At 43.8% G+C, this 24459-nt stretch overlaps 1 protein-coding gene across 3 annotated transcripts in view; it reads left to right on the top strand.

Moving 5' to 3' along the window:
* LOC132824275 (protein kinase C-binding protein NELL1-like) overlaps positions 1-24459 on the top strand; it is a 994503-nt gene that overhangs the window by 749920 nt on the left and 220124 nt on the right. For 2 of the 3 annotated variants that reach the window (XM_060838613.1, XM_060838611.1), the window contains exon 15: positions 16750-16845. The exons of the other annotated variant lie outside the window; for it this stretch is intronic. In XM_060838613.1, the coding sequence (XP_060694596.1) occupies positions 16750-16845 (96 nt within the window). The remainder of the gene's footprint in view (positions 1-16749; positions 16846-24459) is intronic. 3 annotated transcript variants of the gene reach the window in all.

Here is a 24459-nt window from a genome sequence, read left to right as displayed (position 1 = left end):
GACATCTCTCTTGTCTTAGGACTAATTGTTCAATGAATTGTTGGGGAAAAAGAACCTTCTGTGTTTGTACTTTGATTCCTCAGGTCAGGTCAACCTGCCTTTTTAATTATACATTGTCCTGACGCGAATATTCCAAACATTTATCATCTGGATGAGAATCATCCTCCATTCCCAGTTCAGCAATTTCTCCACCAATTACTGACAGGAATAACTGGCAGCTCATTTACCTGATCTGTGACATTCTATATTGATCATCAATGGTGTGGTTTCCTTTTATGGAATAAGTGCGAAAAAGACAAAAAGCTTTGTTTTCTCGATTTCATACCATTCTTTGAGTGACAACCAAATCTGAGGGTTCAAACCTTGTGAAAGATCGTCAATGATAATGAAGCGCAGCTGACAGTGACACAGATTTTGCAGCAGTAAAGACGATGAGACATTTGCCTTCAGGACTCCTTGGAAAATGACAGCGAGCTGAATTCCAGAAGTGAGATCAGAGTGATGGCCCTTGACATCAGGACCACATTCAACTGAGTGTAGCATCAAGGAGTCCGAGCAAAAGTAGAATCAATGGGAATCAGGGACCAACCTGATTGGAGTCATACCTGGAACATTGGAACATGGCTGTGATTGTTAGAAGTCAGTCATCTCAGCTGCATGACATCTCTGCAGGAATTCCTCAGAGTAGTTTCCGAAACCCAACCATTTTCAGCAGCTAATCAATGACCTTCCCTTTATCATAAGGTCAGAAGTGGGGATGTTTGTTGACGACTGCACAATGTTCAGCATCATTTGTGACTCCTTATATACTGAAGCAGTCTATGTTCAAATCCAACAAGATCTGGATGATATCCAAGTGGCAAATAACATGCGCCTGACAAATTGTAGACAATGATAATCTCCAATAAGAGATAATCTAACCACCACTCCTGGACATTTCATGGTGTTCACTCAATTCCCCATTATCAACATCCTGGGGGTTATCATTGACCAGAAACTCAACTGGACTCACCACATAAACACAAAAGCTACAAGAGCAGGTCAGAGGCTAGGAATCCTGCCGTGAGTAACTCACCTGTCCATCTTCTACAAAGCATAGATCAGGAGTGTGATGCAATACACCCCATGTCCCTGAATGGGTACAGCTCCAACAACACTCAAGAAGCTCCAATAATTTGTTCTTCTTCTTTGCAAAGTTTACTTAAAGGTTGATATTAATCACTACATTTTCTTACCTTGCTTGATGTCCGTGGGAATACGACAATGTGATTGGCTGTTTATTCTGCTTGCCAACATCACTGTTCTTAGATACCTGGATGCTCCTTTGAATTTAGTGTCAGACAAAATTCACAGCAAAGAAATTTCTAGATTGTTGTAGGCAGTTTCATTGAAGGTCACCTATTCCTCCAGTTAGAAATGTCACAGCAATGTACATTTGGCAATACCTTTAAGGGTGAGGGTTAGGCTGCATCACAGGAGCATCGGAATGCCAAATGTGACACTGTGCTACATAATATGATATTAGATCAGTTGACCAATAACCTGTCAATGAGTTAGGTTTCAGTACGTATTAAGAGAGGAAAGTGAAGGAGAGAGAGATGGAGATATTTGGGAAGGAACTTCCAAAGCTTGAAACCTAAGCACCTGAAAGTACCCATGTGGAGCAATTAGAACTGGGGAGCTCAAAAGGCCAGTATTGGAGGAGCACAGGGATCTCAGTGGGTTGTAGCCTTGAGGAGATTACAGCTGGAGGAAGGGAGAGAGTGTGGAGGGGCATCGGAAAACAAGGATGCGAATGTGACCAGGGGACAGAGTACATTTTTGAACAGAGTAGAGACAGGGAAACAGGATTTGGCACAGGTTAAAATATGGGCAGCAGCAGTTTGGGTGACTCCACGTGTATAGATGGTGCAAAGTTGGAGACCTGCCAGGAACATGTTGGAATAGTCAGATAGAGAGGATGCATGTGTGAGGATTTCAGCACAGAGTTTCCGAGATGGAGGCAGGACTGATGGGGGGGGGGGGGGGGGAGCGGTTGGTGGGCGGGGGGGTTATGGTGGGTGTAGGCTGTGTGATTTTATGAAGAGGGCAATAGGCTGTCTTAGTGGCAGCACCTATATGTTGTCAGAAACTCACCGTGCTGTCAAATGGGACGGGAAGGCAATGAACTGACTTGTTCACTCACAAATAAAAGCAAACTACTGCGAAAACTGGAGATTTGAAAAGTGAAGAGAAGCTGTTGGAGAAATTCCCACATCGGTGGAGAGAGGAGCGCAGTCAAAGTTTCAAATCCATTGCAATCCTTCCTCCGTTCCTAAGAAGAGTCATATTTGACCTGAATCCTTAACTCTGTTAAACTGCCCTTCCTGCTGAGTTTACCATGATTTGGAGGTGTCAGTGTTGGACTGGGGCGTACAATGTTAAAAATCACACAACACCAGGTTATAGTCCAACAGGTTTATTTGGAAGCACTAGCTTTCAGAGCGCTGCTCCTTCATCAGGTGCTCCCTCCTCCACAACCACCTGATGAAGGAGCAATGCTCCAAAAGCTAGTGCTTCCAATTAAACCTGTTGGACTATAACCTGGTGTTGTGTGATTTTTAACTTTGAGTTTATCATGCACTTTCGGTTTTTATTTCTGACTTAATCCTAGACTGTTACCAGGTAGAGCAATGGACCCATCAGCTAAGAATCAGAGTGTGGAGAAATAAAAATAACAGATTTGGTCTTCTGAATATTGAACTAGAGGAAAGTTTTGCTCACTCTTTTATAGTAAATGTCAGATTCACAGTGGCTTCACACAGGGCACCTCACACCTTCAATGCCATTCTAAAAGATGAGAGATTTAACAAATAATCCAGGTCTTTTTCAATGTAAAATTTCAGTTACGCCACATTGTAAACTTTTGCTATAAATTCTGTGTCTTACAATCTTATACTCCACAATCACCTGATGAAGGAGCAGCACTCTGAAAGCTAGTGCTTCCAAATAAATCTGTTGGACTATAGCCTGGTGTTATGTGATCTTTTAGCTTGATAATCTAAAGGAAGCCTTCTTAGAGTGGGTAGTGTCATCAGTGTGTGAACCAACACTGAGGAGCAACATGTGAAACAAATAGCAAGGTCTAAACTCCTTGGGAGTTATCAGAAGTAGCGAAGGAGCAGGAACAGAAGCTACTGCAAATGATTCTCTGGCTGCGATTTAAGAGATGAGAATGTGGAGGTGATGGCCCGGTGGTATTATCACTGGGCTGTGAATCCAGAGAAGAGAAAGTGAGAACTGCCGATCAGAATCAAAAAGTGTGGCGCTGGAAAAGCACAGCAGGTCAGGCAGCATCCAAGGAGCAGGAGAGTTGACATTTCGGGTATAAGCCTTTCAAATGACATAGCTGATGAAGGGCTTATGCCCGAAACGTCGACTTTTCTGCTCCTCGGATGCTGCCTGACCTGCTGTTCTTTTCCAGTGCCACACTTTGAGAATCTGTTAACCCAGAGATTTAGGCAATGTTCTAGGTATCTAGGTTTGAATCTTGCCACAAATTTGAATTAAATAAAAAAATCTGGAATTAAAAGTTGAAGGATGATCTTCAAACCATTGTCAGGAAAAAACTCATTTGGTTCATTAATGCCCTTTAGGGAAAGAAAGCTGCCATCTTTATCTTGTCTGGCCTACATGTGACTCCAGACCCACAGCAATATGGTTGGGTCTTTGGTGTCCTATGGGCAATAAATGCTGGCCAAGATAGTGATGCCCTCATCTGTGAAAGAAGTTAACAATAATGGAGTCTGGTGAGATCAGTCTTATCCAGCTGGCTGGCATTGCAGAATGATTGGAGGTGGATACGGCAGACAATTATATCAAAGGCAACAGGAAATCTGTCCAGGAGGGAAAGATTGACTTTGTTACATGAGGTTGTCATTTGAGCTTTTGTTAAGAGCTGTTTTGGTTTCAGGACCAGAGACATGATTGGATAAATTCAAACAAGCCAGAGAAACAATGGGTAACTGCGGGCGTGTGGTGGTATTTGGTGGTGAGGATTTGGGGTGAGGGAGGGAAGGTGACAACATCTTCAAGGGCTTTGAAGGAAAGGAAATGGAAAGATGGATTGTAGGAACAGTGTGGGGTCAAGGGTTGGTTTATAGAGAAAGCATTTGTTCATTTTTTTTGAAGTTCAGTCTGTTCAGACAGGTTATGACATACCTCATGGAGTCACACAACATGGAAATAGATCTTTCAGTCCAAATATCCCAAATCAATCCAGTCCCATTCACCAACATTTGGCCCATATCTCTCTCAACCCTCTGGAGCAGGTGGGACTTGAACCCAAGTCTCCCAGGTCAGAGATAGTGACACTACCACTATGCCCACAAGATCCTGAGTATTTGTGATTTTCAAGTAAAAATGGCAACATCTGAAGAGAGAGGACCATTAATGATGTGGGTTCACAAGTACATTTAACACTGTTGCTTTCTTCTGATTCACATTATTTATGGGACAGCCCAGCGCTTCAGAAAATCCACAGTGAAGCTGACATCATTTCTTCTGTGCTACATGTTCGGCCCAGCTCCTTCATTATTTTCTTATTACTTACAGTCTATAATATGCTAAAGATTTTAAACAATCCTCAATTGCTGAGTTCCAAGTTCTGCATGTTTGATTCTTCTTAAAGACTTCCATTGCTAATTCTTGGCATCTCTTGAGACCAGTGATATATTGTGTTCGTACCATTCAGTAACTGAGAGAACAAGGATTAAGTCAAGGAGTACCCACTTGTTGTTCTTTTAAATTCACTCACGGGAAGTTGGTATCACTGGCTGGGCCAGCATTTATCACCCCTCCTTAATTGTCCAGAGGGAAGTTAAGAGTCAGCCACATTGCTGAGTCACATGTAGACAAGACCATGTAAGGATGGCAGATATCCCCCCCGAAAAGACATCAGTGAAGCAGATTGTTTTTTTTCTGACAATTGACAAGAGTTTCATGATCATCATTATACTCTGACTTTTGGATTTTTCTTAAAATTCAAATTCCAACATGTGCGTTGTGGGGTTTGAATCTTGGCCCCCAGAACATTGGGCTGCACAATGGTTACAGGAAATTCAACGTTTCGGGCATAAGCCCTTCATCAGGAATGTCGGCCGGGGCAGTCAGGTTTGTGGGTTTTGGGCAGGAGGTAGAAACGGGCGGTGCGGGGTTGTGGGACTATGAGGGGCATAAGCCCTTCATCAGGAATCATGATTCCTGGTGAAGGGCTTATGCCCGAAACGTCGAATTTCCTGTTCCTTGGATGCTGCCTGACCTGCTGCGCTTTAACCAGCAACACATTTTCAGCTCTGATCTCCAGCATCTGCAGTCCTCACCTTTTCCCTGCACAATGGTTAATACTGCCACCTCACAGCACCAGGGTCCCAGGTTCAATTCCAGCTGTGGGTGATTCTGTGTGGAGTTTGCACGTTCTCCCCATGTCTGTGTGGATTTCCTCCCATGTGCTGGTCTGGTGAATTGGCCATGCTAAATTGTCCAGAGTGTTAGGCATATTAGTCAGAGGGAAATGGGTTTGGGTGGGTTACTCTTCGGAGAGTCAGTGTAGACTTGTTGGGCCGAAGGGCCTGTTTCCACACTATAGAGAATCTAATTACCTGGGGTTCTGGATTCATAGTCGTAACAATATTACCAGGCTTCCCCACATTTATTCCACTTTAGAGGCATGATCGATCCGAGGATCTTGGATATGGGGGCTTAGATGGTTCTTCACTCTAGATCAAGACAGAGAATGTGACAATCTGGATCAGCAAGGAGGCTTCTGAGTATGTGAAGTTTTGACAATAGCCCAAGGGCTTGTAGTTAGTATCTGGGCATTGATCATGTGGCTGAGACCAGTAACAAGAAACACGAGGGGGATTATGGAGGGTAGGTGGGAACATTGCTGTAACAAAAAAATGGACAACAAGAATCTGAAGAATGGCGCTGATGAGGATGATGATGTTGTTAAGGATACTTTTTGTGACATTTGGGACATTGAGGAATGTTAACCAATTCTGCAATGGAACTTTCAACTAGCCATTATAAGGTCACCTTTTGTTTGACCTCAACTGGTCTGGGCATAGTCCATAGCAAATATGCACATCTTTATTGCCTTCCTAGGGCCTTAGGAATCTTCTAAGGATGAATTATCTCCTTAATCACTTTATGGAGTCAGTATTCATGTGTAATGGACCTGTTCATTAGACAGCTGCAGGAAAGGCCATCTCCATTAATGAGAATTTCAAACTGTTATGTTTATAAAAATCAGAAGAAGTCAAGGACCTTGAAGCTTCACACCACTTTTAGTTTAATTAATAACAACAAAACTCATATGAAGCTTTCACATTATAGGAGAGTATATTGGTGGAAACTGAGCTAATTTATCCTGATCAGAATGGTGACAGTGTTTGAACAGGCGCCCCATAACGTTACATATTTCAGCTTACTGGTTCTTGCTAGTGGTTCTATCTCACTCAGTTGCCCCCAACACCCAACATCCCTCAGCTAAATTTACCATGGTAACCCTCTATTACCTCACCCTTTAAAAGCTTGTATAATTTCCCCTTCTTTGCAGGAATGCTAACTCCTGCTCCTTGTCAGAGTGAGTTTCATATTCTTACTGGCCAAGTAAGTTTCTTCTGAATTCCCAACTGGAATTATTGGTGACTATCATGTTGAGGTTGTACAGGACATTGGTGAGGCCTTTTCTGGCATACTGTGTGCAGTTCTGGTTGCTTCGCTACAGGAAGAGTATTATTAAACTCGAGAGAGTTCAGAAGCGATTTACCAGGATGTTGCAGGGAATGGAGGGTTTGAGATATAAGAATAGATTGGAAAGACTGGGAGCTCTTTCACTGGAACATATGAGGTTGAGGGATGACCTACTGAGGTTTATAAAATCATAAGGGGAATAGATAAGGTGAATCACAAAGGTCTTTTCCCAAGGCTGGGAGAGTTCAAAACTAGGGGACATATATTTAAGGTGAGAAGAGAAAGATTTAAAGAGACAACATTTTTACACAGAGAGTGGTTTGTGTGTGGAATGAGCTTCCAGAGAAAGTGGTGGATGCAGGTACAGTTACAATGTTTCAAAGGCATTTGGATAAGTTCATGAATAGGAAAGGTTTGGAGGGATTTGGTAGGAGAAAGTGAGGAATGTTTCAGGGAACACCTCTGGGATACTCGCACCAACCAACCCAACTGCCCCGTGGCTGAACACTTTAGCTCCCCCTCCCACTCCGCCAATGACATACAGGTCCTTGGCCTCCTCCATCACCAGACCCTGGCCACACGACGCCTGGAGGAAAAGTGCCTCCATGCGGGATGAATGTAGATTTCTCCAGCTTCCTCATTTCCCCTACCCCCCACCTTATCTCAGTCCCAACCCTCGAATTCAGCACCGCTCTCTTGACCTGCAATCTTCTTCCCGACCTCTCTGCTCCCACCCTCTCTCCAGCCTATCACCCTCACCCTCACCTCCTTCCACCTATCGTATTCCCAGCACCCCTCCCCCAAATTCTCTCCCCTTTACCTTTCATCTCAGCTTGCTTGGCACACCAGCCTCATTCCTGAAGAAGGGCTTATGCCCAAAACGTCAATTCTCCTGCTCCTTGGATGCTACCTGGCCTGCTGTGTTTTTCCAGCACCACATTTTTCAACACTTGGAGGGATTTGGGCTAAGCGCAGGCAGGGGGGACTTGTTTAGTTTTGGAACTAATCAGCGTGGATTGGTTGGCCCGAGGAGTTTGTTTCAATGCTGTATAACTCCATGACTCTATCTTATATTGATGGCCTCTAGTTATATTTTATACCACAATGTAAACATTCTCTGTAACAACTCTGTCAAATCTTTCATCATCTGAATGACCTTTACTAAGCCAGTCTTAAATCTGTTTTTCTGAGAAGGCACTCAGTCAATCAATCTGTCCCTGATTTATAAACCAATACATTTCTGGTGTCATCCTCATAAACCACAGAATTGTTACATTGAAGGAGGAGGCCATTTGGCCCATTCAGTCTGTACTGGTTCTCCAAACGAACATCAAAACTTAGTGCCATTTCCTGCTCTTTCTCTGCTATCCTGTGTCGTCTTCCTAATTCAATAATTCTCCTTCACCCTCCTGGGTGTCCCATTTGAACCTATCTCCACCACACTTCCACGCAGTGCTTTCCAAACCTGAACTATTTGCTGTGTGAGAATGCTTTTGTTTTTTAACCTCACATCACATTTGCTTCTTTTACAAATGATCTGAAGTCCGCGCCCTCTCATTCTCAAACCTTCGATGAGGGCATCTCCTTTCTACCTTCTCCTCTCCAAGGGAAACAGTCTTGACCTCTCCAATCTATCTTATTAATTGAAGTTTCTCATCCCTGAAACAAATGTTATAAATCTCTTCTGCACTCTTGCTAATATGTTCACATCCTTCAGAAAATATTGTGACATGAACTGCACACAGTACTCAAGTTGAGGTCTCGCTAATGTCTTATACATGTTCAGAATGACCTCTTCTATGCCTCAATAAAGTCTAGGATGCTTTGTTAACAGCTTTCTAGACCTGACCTGCCACCCTAAGGGACTCATGGGCATGGTCTCTCTGCTCTTGCACATCTTGTAGGGTAGCATACGTTACACAGTATCTCTATGTTCTTTCTATCAAATTGTATTACCTCACACTTCTTCGAAATGAACTTCATGCGTCACCTCTCAGCACTGTGCACTTCATCAATTTAATTCCTGAAGAAGGGCTCATGCCCGAAATGTCGATTCTCCTGCTCCTTGGATGCTGCCTGACCTGCTGCGCTTTTCCAACAACACATTTTCCACTCCACCAATTTGTCAATGCCCTTCTCACAGTCTGCAATGGCATGCCAGGTTCCAGCTTGTTAATATGCATTGCGAAAAGCAAAGGTCCCAAAATCACCCCTTGGGTAACTCCTCATCAAATTTTCCTTCACCCTGCAAAATATCCATTAGCTAGATCGTAAGAACGTAAGAACTAGGAGCAGGAATAGACCGTCCGCCCCTTCGACCCTGCTCCACCATTCAATAAGATGGTGGCTGATCTTTTTGTGGCCTCAGGTCCACTTAGCAGCCAACTCACCATAACATGAAACTCCTTTACTGTTCAAAAAAAATCTATCTTAGGTTTAAAAACATTTGGAGTCATAGAGATGTACAGCATGGAAACAGACCCTTCGGTCCAACCTGTCCATGCCTACCAATATCCCAACCCAATCTAGTCCCACCTGCCAGCACCCGGCCCATATCTCTCCAAACCCTTCCTATTCATATACCCATCTAGATGCCTCTTAAATGTTGCAATTGTACCAGCCTCCAACACTTGCTCTGGCAGCTCATCCCATACACGTACCACCCTCTGCGTGAAAAAGTTGCCCCTTAGGTCTCTTTTATATCTTCCCCCTCTCACCCTGAACCTATGCCCTCTAGTTCTGGACTCCCCCACCCCAGGGAAAAGACTTTGTCTATTTATCTTATCCATGACCCTCATGATTTTGTAAACCTCTGTAAGGTCACTCCTCAGTCTCTAACGCTCCAGGGAAAACAGCCCCAGCCTGTTCAGCCTCTCCCTATAGCTCAAATCCTCCAACCCTGGCAACACCTTGTCGTTTTTTCTGAACCCTATCAAGTTTCACAAAATCTTTCCGATAGGAAGGAGACCAGAATTGAACGCAATATTCCAACAATGGCCTAACCAATGCCCTGTACAGCTGCAACATGACCTCCCAACTCCTGTACTCAATTCTCTGACCAATAAAAGAAAGCATACCAAACACCTTCTTCACTATCCTATCTACCTGCGATTCCACTTTCAATGAGCTATGAACCTGCACTCCAAAGTCTCTTTGTTCAGCAACATTCTCAAGGACCTTACCATTAAGTGTATAAGTCTTGATAAGATTTGCTTTCCTAAAATGCAGCACCTTGCATTTATCTGAATTGAACTCCATCTGCCACTTCTCGACCCATTGGCCCATCTGGTTCAGATCCTGTTGTAATCTGAGCAAACCTTTTTTTTTAGATTACTTACAGTGTGGAAACAGGCCCTTTAGCGTAACAAGTCCACACTGACCGGCCGAAGCGCAACCCACCCAGACCCATTCCCCTACATTTACCCCTTCACCTACACTGTGAGCAATTTACCTAAACTGCACATTTTTGGCTTGTGGGAGGAAACTAGAGCGCCTGGAGGAAACCCACACAGACACGGGGAGAATGTGCAAACTCCACACAGAGAGTTGCCTGAGGCAGGAATTGAACCTGGGTCTCTGGCGCTGTGAGGCAGCAGTGCTAACCATTGTGTCACCGTGCCACCCACATTCTTCAATGTCCACGACACCTCCGATTTTGGTGTCATCTGCAAACTTGCTAACTATATCTCTTATGCTCGCATTCAAATCATTTATGTGAATGACAAAAAGTAGAGGACCCAGCACCGATCCTTATGGAACTCCACTGGTCACAGGCCACCAATGTGAAAACAACCCTCTACCACCACCTTCTGTCTTCTACCTTTGAACCAGTTCTGTATCCAAATGGCTAGTTCTCCCTGTATTCCATGATATCTAACCTTGCTAATCAGTCTCCCATGGGGAATCTTGTTGAACACCTGACTGAAGTCCATATAGATCACATCTACTGCTCTGCCCTCATCAATCTTCTTTGTTACTTCTTCAAAAAACTCAATCAAGTTTGTGAAACATGATTTCCCACGCACAAAGCCACGTTGGTGATCCCTAATCAGTCCTTGCCTTTCCAAATACATGTACATCCTGTCTCTCAGAATAATTGCTCCGAGATGTTACCCTGCCATGTAAACATTCTTTATTTGCTAAAATAAATGAAAGAGCTGCGGATTCTGGAGATCTGAAACAAACAAAGGCAGAAATTACTGGATAAACTCAGCAGGTCTGCTGGCATCTGTATTGAGAGAGAAAGCAAAGGTAATGATTTGAGTCCAGTGACCGTGGTTGGTTATTGCTGGACCTATCCTTGCAATCTATTTTGAACAGGGGTGGCATAATGGCATTCAGCCAGATATCTGGCACCAAAACTGATCCTTGGGAAGATTGAACGATGATAGTCAGTACCTCTAATTTCCCCTTATCTTCCTTCAATATCCTTGGATGCATCTCCTGATGCAGTTATCAACTTTAAGCCTGTGGTCAAGGGCTCTCCAGTATATTCTCCCTTTCAAATCTAAGGTTTGTGATCATCAGTAGATTAATTCCAGACTTTTATTGAATTCAAATTTCACCATCTGCCATAGCAGGATTTGAACCTAGAATATTACCTGGGTCCCTGGATTGGTGTAAAAAATGAGGTCTGCAGATGCTGGAGATCACAGCTGAAAATGTGTTGCTGGTCAAAGCACAGCAGGCCAGGCAGCATCTCAGGAATAGAGAATTCGACGTTTCGAGCATAAGCCCTTCATCAGGATGACAATGCCACTAACCCATCATAAGCTCACTAACTTTATAGGCTGTACATTATACATTTGCAAACATGCAGTATGACCCTGATGTAGACTCCACTGCTCTCTTTCTTTCTGTATCTCCACCTATTAACTGGCTACGGTCAAAGCAGGAAATGCCAGAGAAACTTGGCGGGTCTGGCTTCATGGATGGAGAGAGAAACAGAGTTAACCTTTTGAGCCCATGTGATTCCTCTTCAAGGACACGATGGAAGCTGGAAAATTGTGAATTTATTCTGTAATGAGATGGCGAATAAGCAAAGAGAGGGTGAGGGTCCACAGAGTAAAAGGCAGAGGGAGTGTTCATGGTGGTAAAGGAGCGATAAAAATGTAAAACAGGAATCAATGTTAGGTGTGAAAAAGAGAAAATGTGGTCAAAGTTTCCAGCTCCATATCTATTATCTGAAGAAGAGTCATTACACTGAAAACATTAACTCTGTTGCTCTCTCCACAGATGCTGCCAGAGCTGCTGAGTTTCTCCTGCAATATTTGTTTGACTTCTTTTGCCCATTATGCACCCATTTTGCAACTTTGTTAATGTTGTCCTGTAATTGGAGACACACTTTGATTGGCTGTTTTTGAACCTCGTTCTTGCTTGAGGAACATTGCTCGCTGAAGCAGCTTTTATTGCCCATACCTAATCACTGCTGGGAAAGCGATGGTGATCAGTCTCTCACTAAACAGCTTTCAACAATAGGCAGATGGAAAGCACAATTACGTGGGTCTGGGTCACATGTAGGTCAGATCAGGGAAGGGCAGCAAATTTCCTGGCCACAACACACAGTGAACAGGATGGGTTTTCACTAATAATGAGAGTAGTGTCTTATTCTATGTTTAAACATTACCTGAATGTAAACTCCTTGAGCTCATGTACTGGCTATTTATAGACACTGCTGTCCATCATAAATAGGAAAATTCACCTATGCTAACATCCAACTGTGTGTGTGTGTGTGTGTGCGCGCGCACCTTATAGGCATCCTAATTCTCAGAGATTCTGACTAACTAGCTGTCTATGTAAGATTGATGCATTGATAAAAATGTCCAACCTCTCATTTTCACACCCTCTGATTTATAGCAATGCAATAAATCAGAAGTAATTTGTATTCAAAAGGATGTTGAAAGTGCTACCAGTGACCATGCAAGGGACCATTGGAGGTGATTGAAACAAAAGTATTGTGCAGGGTTCCAGGGATATGATCAGAGATTGGCACGGAATTAAAATGCTCGGAGAAGCACGACAGACACTGTTTGGCTGATTGCTCTCTTTTTCTGTAACAATTATGTGCTTCTGTTTTCCAGATTGCATTTTGCAATTTTGTTCGTTTTTAAGAAAAATCCATTAGTTTATAACTGCTAAGTTAAGCTTTTTATTTGCATGTAGTTCCAAGGTATTTGCTGGCAGTTTGAAGAAGTTTTCAGTTTGTCCATCCTTGTGAATCACTAACAAATGTTTGTTCATAAAAATGCTAATTCTTTAAAGCGCTTGCTCATTCTGCAACACGGTTTAGTGAACCATTCGCCTGACTTCCGTTCTGCTCAAATGGACTCTTATTGTTGGCCGCTGTTCCGAGATTTTTTTTCCTCATTCTGTACTTATTTAACAGGCTGGCTGAGGGTTCCTCCTCTTCGATCTGAGTCACCTGCTGGCACCTGTTCTTTCATCCCCTGAACGTCAAAGAGAGGCACATCAGCACAGCCCACTTTACATGGCTTCTTCTGTTCCCTGGCTCATCCACCTGCTGCCTTCTCATATGCAGTCTGCTTTAACTGCTCCCTGGTGAGCAGTGGCAAACAGGATAATTAGGCAGATGGGCTTGTTCGAATATTCAAGGGAGAATCTCTCTGAAGCTGATGGAAGCTCATTCTACCCATGCTGGCTTTAATCCCATTGTCCCATGCCCATCCTGGCTCCTGTGATATACCTGAGCTAACCAGGAAAACAGCTTCAGTGTGGCATAGCCCAATTAAATCCAACATCAGGCACATGTACAATGAGCAGCATAAGAGTTTGATCATAATTGTTGCTCAGGCTTATAGGATAAATTGCCATCTTTTTAAACAATTCAGTCCCTGTGCTGGACAGGAGAAAGCAATAAATGCCTCTTAATCACAGTGGTTATAAATCATGCTTTAAATACCTACAGCACTTGCACTGACTTTTTTTTTATTTTTGGTTTATATTAGCCATGTACTTTCTCACTCCAGGGAACAAAAAAGCTGCATTGCGTGTTGTAGTTTGTCTGTTCCCACCACGCCCTGACAGTTATTTCACACACATCGCAGCCATACTTAGGATAACCAGCCAGAAATAAACGAAGGGACTTTGACTGAGACAGCTGGCAGTTATTATCGAGCTGGATTTATTTCTTTGCCAGCAGGGAGTGCTGTACATGAAGCCATTTGACCTACAGCTCAGTACAAAATGCATCGTCTCTGTTGTGTGCCTGTCATTGGCCCACGGTTGATTCAGAGCATCTTTACATTGTCTGCATTCAGCCCAAGGATATCTTTCGACGCAGTGTGTACCGGATTAGTGAAATAAAGTCAGCAAAGCAGAAAAACTGAGAATGTTTGACCAGCTTGTGTCAGAACTGGGAAAATAATGTACTTCAGGATTGGGTGACTGCACTGAAAGGCAGGAGGTTCTGTTCTGAACAGTTGCATCTTCCTTACAAGGATAAAACTGTGTGAAAGTTTTGTTTTCTATTTATTACTGTGTTGATGAGAACAGGACCAGCAGTCTTCAGGACAGCATGTTGGGGCAAACTTGTGAGAGCTGTCTTTGAAACCCATGTCCACAATTTTTAATGATATGGAGGTGCCGGTGTTGGGACTGGGGTAGACAAAGTTAAAAATCACACAATGCCAGGTTATAGTCCAACAGGTTTAATTGGAAGTACAAGCTTTCAGAGCGCTGCTTCTCTTGTCAGGTCGCTGGTGATGTTTAAGATGGAGATCATTTTGTCTGTTTGCCATTGAAGATGTGTCTTGTTTTCGTGAGATTTGGCAGGCTGGACAATGAGACCTTGCTGACAGGACCTGACAAACAGAAAAAGAAACTCCTTTCATTGGAAACTTTGAAAAACTGCAATGGTAATGGGCCGTCTTGGTTCACCGGGTAGCGTCAGTGTCTCGAGATCAGGATGCTGTGAGTTCAATTCCAACTGCAGCAACTTGAGCACAATACCAGACAAAGAGCAGTGCTAACTTTCAGATGAGATGTTAGTCTGGTGGCGAGAGAGAAGGGTGTCTTAAGACACACCTTGGGCTGGAAGTGGGACTAGCCTTCTGGTCCAGACAGAAGGACACTACCACTGCATCACATGATCCCCTCCCCTAGATTGTGGGCCCAAGTTTTTGACCTAGAGCTGCTGGTACTATAGTAGACAATAGGTGCAGGAGTAGGCCATTTGGCCCTTCAAGCCAGCACCACCATTCATTATGATCATGGCTGATCATCTACAATCAGTATCCTGTTCCTGCCTGATCCCCATAACCCCCGATTCCTCTATCTTTAAGAGCTCTATCCATCTCTTTCTTGAAAGTATCCAGAGATACTGCCTGCTGTACCCACATGTTTGCTTTCATTGACTGATGCTACCTACTGGACAGCATCAGTCATGGACTCTGCTAACTTCAAAAGGGCAACATCCCTCCTTGTTCCATACGCCAACAACAACAATCAAAATGATTTACGAGATTCTTATTCTTTATCACGAGAGGAATTGAACTTAACAGTTAGATGTTATGAGGAACGTTCGGACAGTAGAGTGGAAGAGTCAGAGGTGGCCAGCTTGATGCATAATAACATCCTAACAAAGTGGATGAGGGAAGGAATATTTGCGCCATACAAATGCCAGGCAATGACCATCACTAGTAAGACACACTCTGACCACCACCCCTTGACATTCAGTGGTATTACCATCACTGAATCCCCCACTGTCAACGTCCTTGGGGTTACCATTGACCAGAAACTCAACTGGACTCACCACATAAACACAGTGGCTACAAGAGCAGGCCAGAGATGAGGGGAACTACGGCGAGTAACTCACCTCCTGGCACCCCAATGTCTATCTACCATTTACAATGCACAAGTCAGGACTGTGATGAATACTCCCTCACATCTATAAACATTCAATGCCTCCACTACCAGCACTCAGTAGCAGCAGTGTGTATTATCTACAAGATGCACTGCAGAAATTCAGCAAAAATCCTGAGACAGCACCTTCCAAATGCACGACCACTTCCATCTAGAAGGTCAAGGGCAGCAGGTACTTAGGAACACTACCACCTGCAAGTTCCCCTCCAAGCCACTCACCATCCTGACTTAGAAATATACTACTGTTCCTTCACTGTCGCTGGGTCAAAATCCTGGAATTCCCTCCTTGAGGGCATTGATAATCAACCCACAGCAAGTGGACTGCAGCAACTCAAGAAAGCAGATCACCCCCATCTTCTCAAGGGGCAACTAGGGATGGCTATCAATGTTGACCAGCCAGGACGCCCAAGTCCCACCAATTAATAAGAAAAGATGTTCTCTCTGGAGGTGGGGGGGTGGAAGGGGGGCAGGGGAGAGACCAGAACTTAGATTAGATTACTTACAGTGTGGAAACGAGCCCTTCGGCCCAACAAGTCCACACCGACCCACCGAAGCGCAACCCACCCAGACCCATTCCCCTACATTTACTCCTTTACCTAACACTACAGGCAATTTAGCATGGCCAATTCACCTAGCCTGCACACCCTTGGACTGTGGGAGGAAACCGGAGCACCCGAAGGAAACCCACTTAGACACGGGGAGAATGTGCAAACTCCACACAGTCAGTCGCCTGAGTCGGGAATTGAACCCAGGTCTCAGGCGCTGTGAGGCAGCAGTGCTAACCACTGTGCCACTGTGCCGCCCACTAGAGGGACTTAGAGGGACATTACTTTCAATTAGGGTTTTTTTAATCTAGATGGAGACATTTATTTATCTCCCAGAGGGTTAGCAACTCTCTGCTTCACAAAGTGGTGTCGATGGGGGTCATTGAGTATTTTTAGGGCAAAGAGAGATAGGTTTGTGTTAAGGCAAAGGAGTTCATAGGTTATCGGGGTAAGATAGGAATGTGGAATAGGTCAGCCATGATCTTGTTGAATGGTATAGCAAGTTCGAGAGGCTGAATGGTCAACTTCTGCTGCTATGTCATACATTCGTCCTCATGATGCTAAAACAAAACATTTTCTTTCTTTCAAGCATTCTGTGAGGAAGGCTGCAGAAATGGTGGAAGCTGTGTTGGCCCGCAGATGTGTGCTTGTCCCCCTGGATTCACTGGACGCGGCTGTCAGATAGGTAAGGCCACCTCTCATTCACAAACACAGTTTCCAGCAACAAATAGACAATAGACAATAGGTGCAGGAGTAGGCCATTCTGCCCTTCGAGCCAGCACCACCATTCATTATGATCATGGCTGATCATCCTCAATCCTGTTCCTGCCTTATCCCCATAACCCTTGATTCCACTATCCTTAAGAGCTCTATCCAACTCTTTCTTGTAAGTATCCAGAGACTTGGCCTCCACAGCCTTTTGGGGCAGAGCATTCCATACACCCACCACTCTCTGGGTGAAGAAGTTTCTCCTCAACTCTGTTCTAAATGGCCTACCCCTTATTTTTAAACTGTGTCCTCTGGTTCGGGACTCACCCATCAGCGGAAATATGCTTCTTGCCTCCAGAGTGTCCAGAATAGGCATGGATTTTTGAAGGAAGTACAACTGGAGCATGGCTTGAAAGAGGGGCATGATGCCAAAAATCAGCACACGTCCAGGGTGGTTTTCAAATACCTAGGAACCCAGGGAACCTACAGTTACTTTCTCTATGACAACCCCTCAGAGTTGATTTACCAATCAGCACCTTTTTCTCTGACTATGTAATTCAAAATTTGGCATCTTTCATTTGTCCTGATCAATGCAGGATGCATAGCTTTGGCAACATGTCCCTCTTTGTCGCAATATTTTGAAGTTAAATGAAATCTGATCTCGGTCAGATCCTGTTCATTCCCTGCACAGAAATTTTAAAAATGCATAAAATATCCCATTATTTCCAGATATAACTTATACTACAATGAATTTGATGGCTAATTCTAATTATTTTTGATTATTGGAAGTTTATGGAATTATGGTTGGTTTGTTTGAATGTGGCTTAGGCAGAACAGTGAACAACCTCCTTTCAATATTGCATCTTATTTGCTTCCATTTGTCAGACATTCCCAACCAAGATCATAAAGGCTTATATGGCACAGTGGCAGTGTGCCTATCTCTGAACTATGAGGCCTGGGTTCAGGTCCCCTGATTCCAGAGGTGTGTCTTAACGTCTTGGAATAGGCTGGTTGGGAAATACCTGATGGGATATTTTTTAAGGGAATATTTGACCCATTTTTGATGTTAGCACAGCTTACAATCTTCCCAAACTTTCACCCAGTTAATCTTTCCTTTCTTTGAGATGGTATCTAACTCTCCTTGTCCATTTCAATGGCTTTCTACATAAACCTGTGTTTGTTACTCATTTTGTAACATATTTCAAACCAAATTCTCTCCATACCCAAACTTCTTTTGTTAGTCTTTTATTTTCTGTTCCTCGTCATTCTGATTACTTTTGACAGGGAAACCAAAAAACAAGTCATCCATTATTTTGCAAATTACTTCAACTTTCCAGCCTCCGTCTTTCTAAGAGGAATAAACATTATTTCATTCATCTTCATTGAAAACTCAGATACCCATGGCTGGGTATTTTCCATGTTTTTTTCCCTGCATCCTTTGCAGTAGCACAGTAATCAAGATTTGACACAGAGATGTGGTTGTAACCCAAAGGACCAGGCTAATGGCCTGGGGCCATGGGTTGGGATTGGACAATGGCAGATGGGCAGTAAAGACAGAATTGAGAGCTACATGCAGTAATAGTGATGATTAAATGACCCTTAATTCTCATTAGAAAATTCTGGTTCTCTCTGGACTATGTGTTACTCCAGATGCAGAGCAATGTGAAAACAGTATGCAGCAGGTTAATGGGACATTAGAACATAGAACATAGAAAAATACAGCACAGTACAGGCCCTTTGGCCCTTGATGTTGCACACCTAACCTACACTAGCCCACTATCCTCCATATGCCTATCCAATGCCCGTTTAAATGCCCATAAAGAGGGAGAGTCCACCACTGCTACTGGCAGGGCATTCCATGAACTCACGACTCGCTGAGTAAAGAATCTACCCCTAACATCTGTCCTATACCTAGCAACCCTTAATTTAAAGCTATGCCCCCTCGTAATAGCTGACTCCATACGTGGTCAACCTTATCTAAACCCCTAATCATCTTGTACACCTCTATCAAGTCTCCCCTAAACCTTCTTTTCTCCAATGAAACAGCCCCAAGTGCCTCAGCCTTTCCTCATACGATCTTCCGACCATACCAGGCAACATCCTGGTAGCTTTCTTTGCAAAAGGCAGGGATTACAGGAGTATTAAAGATTTGTTTCAGTTGTATGAGAACATGAAAAGACCGCATTCAGAGAGCTGAGTGCAGGTCGATCTTATCTCAAGTCAGATATAATTGCCATTAAGGGTGTTCACAATGATGTGTTAGGAGCAAAGTTAGTGCTGGAATCTGTACAGAAAACAACAAATGCTGGAGATCACAGTCGGTCAGGCAGCATCCGTGGAGAGAGAGCAAGCTAATGTTTCGAATCGAGATGTTTGAAGCTCTGATGAAGAGTCATTTAGACGCGAAACATTAGACTGCTGTCCCTCCATGGGTGCTGCCTGACCCATTAGGATCTCCAGCATTTGTTGTGTTCTTCACAAAACTTGTTCCCAGGTCTGTCCAATAAAGAGAGATTGGGCAAACTGGGACAATATTTATGAGAATTTAGAAGAATGAGAGATGATATGATTGAAACCTATAAAATGTAAATGTTGGTAAGATGTTTCCCTTGTGTTTAGAGTTTAAAACAGGGAACATATTTAAAAATAAAGGGGACTGCCATTTAGATGAGGAGAAATGATTTTACACAGAGGGCTGTGAACCTTTGGAATTCTCAGTTAGCAAGGCCTGTGAAGAGTCGGTCTTTGACAATGTTTAAGACGATATTGAGACTGTAAGAAATAGAAACAGGAGTGGGCTGTTCAGCCCCTCAAACATGCTCCTCCATTCAATACAATCATGCAAGATCCAAAACTCCTCACATCTGCATTCCTGCCTTTTTCCAGTGATTCTTGATTCCTTGACTGATCAAGAATCTATCTATCTCTGTAAATAAACAGATGGACTCAGCCTCCCAGCTCTCTATGGCAAGGAATTCCAAAGAGTCATAACCCGCTGACAGAAGACATTCTTTCTCATCTCAGTCTTAAATTGGTGCCCTTTTATTCTTGTCCTTGGATGTCCCACAAGTGGAAACTTTTTCTTACCATTTGTCCTGAGAAGGCCCTGAAGGATGGGGTGGCAGGGTGGCTCCGTGGTCAGCACTGCTGCCTCACAGTGCCAGGGACCCGGGGTTGATTCCCACCTTGGGCAACTGTCTGTGCTGATTTGTTCATTCTCCCGTGTCTGCGTGGGTTTCCTCCGACTGCTCCGGTTTCCTCCCACAATCCAAAGATGCGAAGGTCAGGTGAATTGGCCATGCTAAATTGCCGATAGTATTAGGTGCATTAGTCAGGGGGTAAATATAGGGTAGGGGAATGGGTCTGGATGGGTTACTGTTCGGAGGGTCGGTGGAGACTTGTTGGGCTGAAGGGCCTATTTCCATACTGTAGGGAATCTAATCCTATGTGTTTCAAAGAGATCACCTCTCATTCTTTGACATTAATGCAGTGACTGACAGAGTTTTGATTACAGCTGGTGTACAGGGCTATGGGGTGGGCAAAGGCAAGAAAATATTCAATCAGCAAGATCATATTGAATGACAAGGCATGCTCGATGGGCTGAATGGCTTACTCCTGTTTCTATGTTCTTATGCAAATAATAATTGAGCAAGGCAGCCATTTCAAGGGCGATTGGGGATCAGCAATCAAAGTTTGCCTTCCTGTGATAGCCACATCCCATAAAAGAGTAAAGCAAACAAAAGCTAATGTATCACTACCTGCTTTGAGCTGCTATCACTCCAGCTCACTGTACTCCAGAAGTCAGGTGGTACACCCCAATGGAATGTCTCTTAAAGTCACAGAGTTGGACAGCATTGAAACAGACCTTTCGGTTTGACTCGTCCATGCTGATCCAATATTCTAAATTAATCTTGTCCCATTTGCCAGCATTTGGCCCACATCCCTCTTGCTGTACGTGTGGTGAAGTTAAAAACCAATAGCAAGCCATGGTTGAATTCCTGGCCACTGATCATTAGCAATGTGTGGCACAGTGACTAGCATTGCTGCCTCACAACATTAGGAACCCAGGTTCGATTCCAGCCTCAGGTGACTGTCTGTGTGGAGTGTGCACATTCTCCCTGCGTCTACATGGGTTTCTTCCGGGTGCTCTAGTTTCCTCCCACAATCCAAAGATGTGCAGAATTGGTGGATTCATTTCAAGGGAAATTGCCCCATAGTGTCCAGGAATGTGCAGGCTGGGTATGTTAACCATGGGAAATGCAGTGCCCTGGGGACCAGGGTCTGTGTGGGATGCTCTTCAGAGGGTCAGTGCATAACTGAATGGCCTACTCCCACACTGCAGGATTTCTATGATTGTAAGTTGTACAAGTAACTGCCATACCGAACTAATGGTTGAAATAAGACCTTCAGTGATGCAGAGATAATAATGGAATTGTATGCCTCCAGAAAAAGAGATAACTATCATCATTTTACATTTAAAAAATTTAAGAATGCTCGTTGAAAGCTACAAACAGTTGATTTCAACAATTCATTAGGAGGTTACAATGCAGCAAGATATTTTGACGTAAAATCCCACAGCTATCAACAATGTTCATTCATTGTTCCCTTTTTAGATGTTAAATGTATTTCATGTAAAAATTATCATCTGAGATTTTCTTTGCTGCCTAAGGGCTTCATGTCACAGACTGCATCAATTATGTTTTTTGAACACAGACAGAAATTCTGATAGATTTTTGACTGAAAGCATCCAAAGAAATGTTACAAAAAGTCTATTTGCCCTTGTGCTGCTTCTAACATTATAAACCATTGTGGAGGAAATGTTACAAACGAGTGTCAGTGGCAATAGGGTCAGTTATCAAGCAGAGAATCGAAGATCTAAGGTAAATAGTTTCACAATATTGGGCTGTTAATTATTGGTAAATTTCACAAATATCAGAAATGACAACCAAACAAACTAAAACGACAAAATAAAAATCTGTACGAACTCCTGATGCTGCAAATCGTATTCAAAAACAGAAATTTCTGGAAATTTTTCTGGTAAGATGGAGGTGGAGTACTGAGCACAGAACTTATATGCTCCATCAGCTTTTGTTTTCATTTCTTTTCTTTTTTACTCTCTCTTTTCCCATTATTGTTTTCTTTCTCTCTCTCTCTCTCTCTTTTACTTTACTTCCCACTTGTTGAGGAGCTTGATCATAGTGACACGATTGGCAGCAGTGTGGAGGTGAGTTGGGGTTTATGGAGATATGTGTCCACCACAGATTGATGGAGGTGGCAGCAGTAGCGAACTGGGGCCTAGTAGCACAGTTGGCAGCATCAGCCGCAGCTGCTGGGTTTGGGCCCAGAGCAGTCACGTGGCAAATTTGGAACCATGCGGTACCCAGTGGCATTGTGGGTGTGTCTGCATTGACAAGGTCCATTGAGGACTCACAGTGATGACAACATCGACGGTGCTGAAGAGTGACACGGTGGCTTAGTGGTTAGCACTGCTGCCTGCCTCACAGCGCCAGGGACCCGGGTTCAATCCCAGCCTGGGGCGACTGTCTGTGTGGAGTTTGTACATTCTCCCCGTGTCTGCTAGGGTTTCCTCCAGTTGCTCCAGTTTCCTTCCACACTCCAAAGATGTGTAGGTTAGGAGGGTTGGCCATGCTAAATTGCCCATAGTGTCCAGTAATGTGCAGGCTAGGTGAATTAGCTATGGGAAATGTAGGGTTAGGATCGGGGGAGGCTGAGTCTCAGTGGGATGCTCTTTTGAGGGTCAGTGTGGATTCAATGGGCTGAATGGCCTGCTTCCACACTGTAGAGGTTATTTCATTCTAGAAGCAACAGCAAAGGTACTCACGCCTGGCCCATGACAGAGCACTTAACATCAATGACTGCAAAGTTGAGCACTTTCTGTACTTTTTACTTTTCTGTCTTTATATTCTATGTTTTGGCTTTTTTTGTGTGTGCTTTAAGATGGTGCTGGAGAGTGATAGCACTATCTGATACTTTTCACTGTATTTTGTATCAAAATGCAATTGACAATAATAAGTGAATTAGATATAGCAAATCAAAATCTCAGCAGCTCTGGCAACGTCTCGGGGAAAGAAATAAACATTTTCAGGTCCAGTGACCCTTCTTCAGAACTGTGTTTGGAAAGTCTACATCTGATGAAGTTATAAAGGAACAGCAAACCATGGTGGAGTTCCTGGCCACTGACAATAAGTTCTACTAGTAACTGTCATGCAGAACTAAAGATTGAGACAAGACCTTCAGTGATGCAGAAATGGTAATGGAAGGAATCAAGGGTTACAGGGCAAAGACAGGAAAGCAGGCGTTAAGATCATCCATAATCCTGTTGAATGGCAGAGCAGGTGTTCTGAGAAAGTGTCACTGGATCTGGAACATTAACCCTGGTTTCTCTCCATAAACGCAGCCAGACGTACTGAGATTTTCCAGCAACTTCTGGTAATAAACTGACAACTTCATAAACAAGGACAAAGTGAGAACTACAGATGCTGGAAGGTCAGAGTTTTACTTACTTACAGTGTGGAAACAGGCCCTTCGGCCCAACAAGTCCACACCGACCTGCCAAAGCACAACCCACCCAGACCCATACTCCTACATTTACCCCTTCGCCTAACACTACGGGTGATTTAACATGGCCATTTCACCTAACCTGTACATTTTTGGACTGTGGAAACCCATGCAGACACGGGGAGAATGTGCAAATTCCATACAGACAGTTGCCTGAGGTGGGAATTGAACCCAGGTCTTTGGTGCTGTGAGGCAGCAGTGCTAACCACTGTACCACCGTGCTGCCCACTAAAAGTGTTGCAAAATGTGGTGCTGGAAAAGCACAGCAGCATCCAAGGAAACATTCCCGATGAAAGACTTATGCCCAAAACATCGACTCTCCTGCTCCTCGGATGCTGCCTGACCTGCTGTGCCTTTCCAGTGCCACACTTTTCGAACCTCATAAACAAGCCATTCCATGGTGAGACAACCATATTAGAGACACAGGACTTTTACACTGCAGGGAACATATTATTGACTGTTAATATATTTAAAATAAATGTTTTTATTGTTAGAACCTCACTCTTCCTTATATTTTACCTTGACATTAGATTAGATTACTTACAGTGTGGAAACAGGCCCTTCGGCCCAACAAGTCCACACCGACCCGCCGAAGCGCAACACACCCATACATTTACCCTTTACCTAACACTACAGGCAATTTAGCATAGCCAATTCACCTGACCCACACATCTTTGGACTGTGGGAGGAAACCGGAGCACCCGGAGGAAACCCACTTAGACACGGGGAGAACGTGCAAACTCCACACAGTCAGTCGCCTGAGTCGGGAATTGAACCCGGGTCTCAGGCGCTGTGAGATTGCAGTGCTAACCACTGTGCCACCGTATCTGAATAATAAAAATTGATGGGTACTGTCCTGTGATGACATAGGAGTCACCTCTGTTATCTAATCAGTGCTCTTTGTGAGCTGAAACCTTGCGTATTGAGAAATCATGGACCTGATCAAACCCCTTAAAAATATCTTCTGAACATAATCTAGACTCTAACACCCTAGCGTGGGCGGCACGGTGGC

Source organism: Hemiscyllium ocellatum, chromosome 18 (assembly GCF_020745735.1).
Source record: "Hemiscyllium ocellatum isolate sHemOce1 chromosome 18, sHemOce1.pat.X.cur, whole genome shotgun sequence".
In the NCBI taxonomy this organism is placed as follows: Eukaryota; Metazoa; Chordata; class Chondrichthyes; order Orectolobiformes; family Hemiscylliidae; genus Hemiscyllium; species Hemiscyllium ocellatum.
Note: the sequence above shows the minus strand (reverse complement) of the source record. Positions and strands in the feature narration are given on the sequence as shown.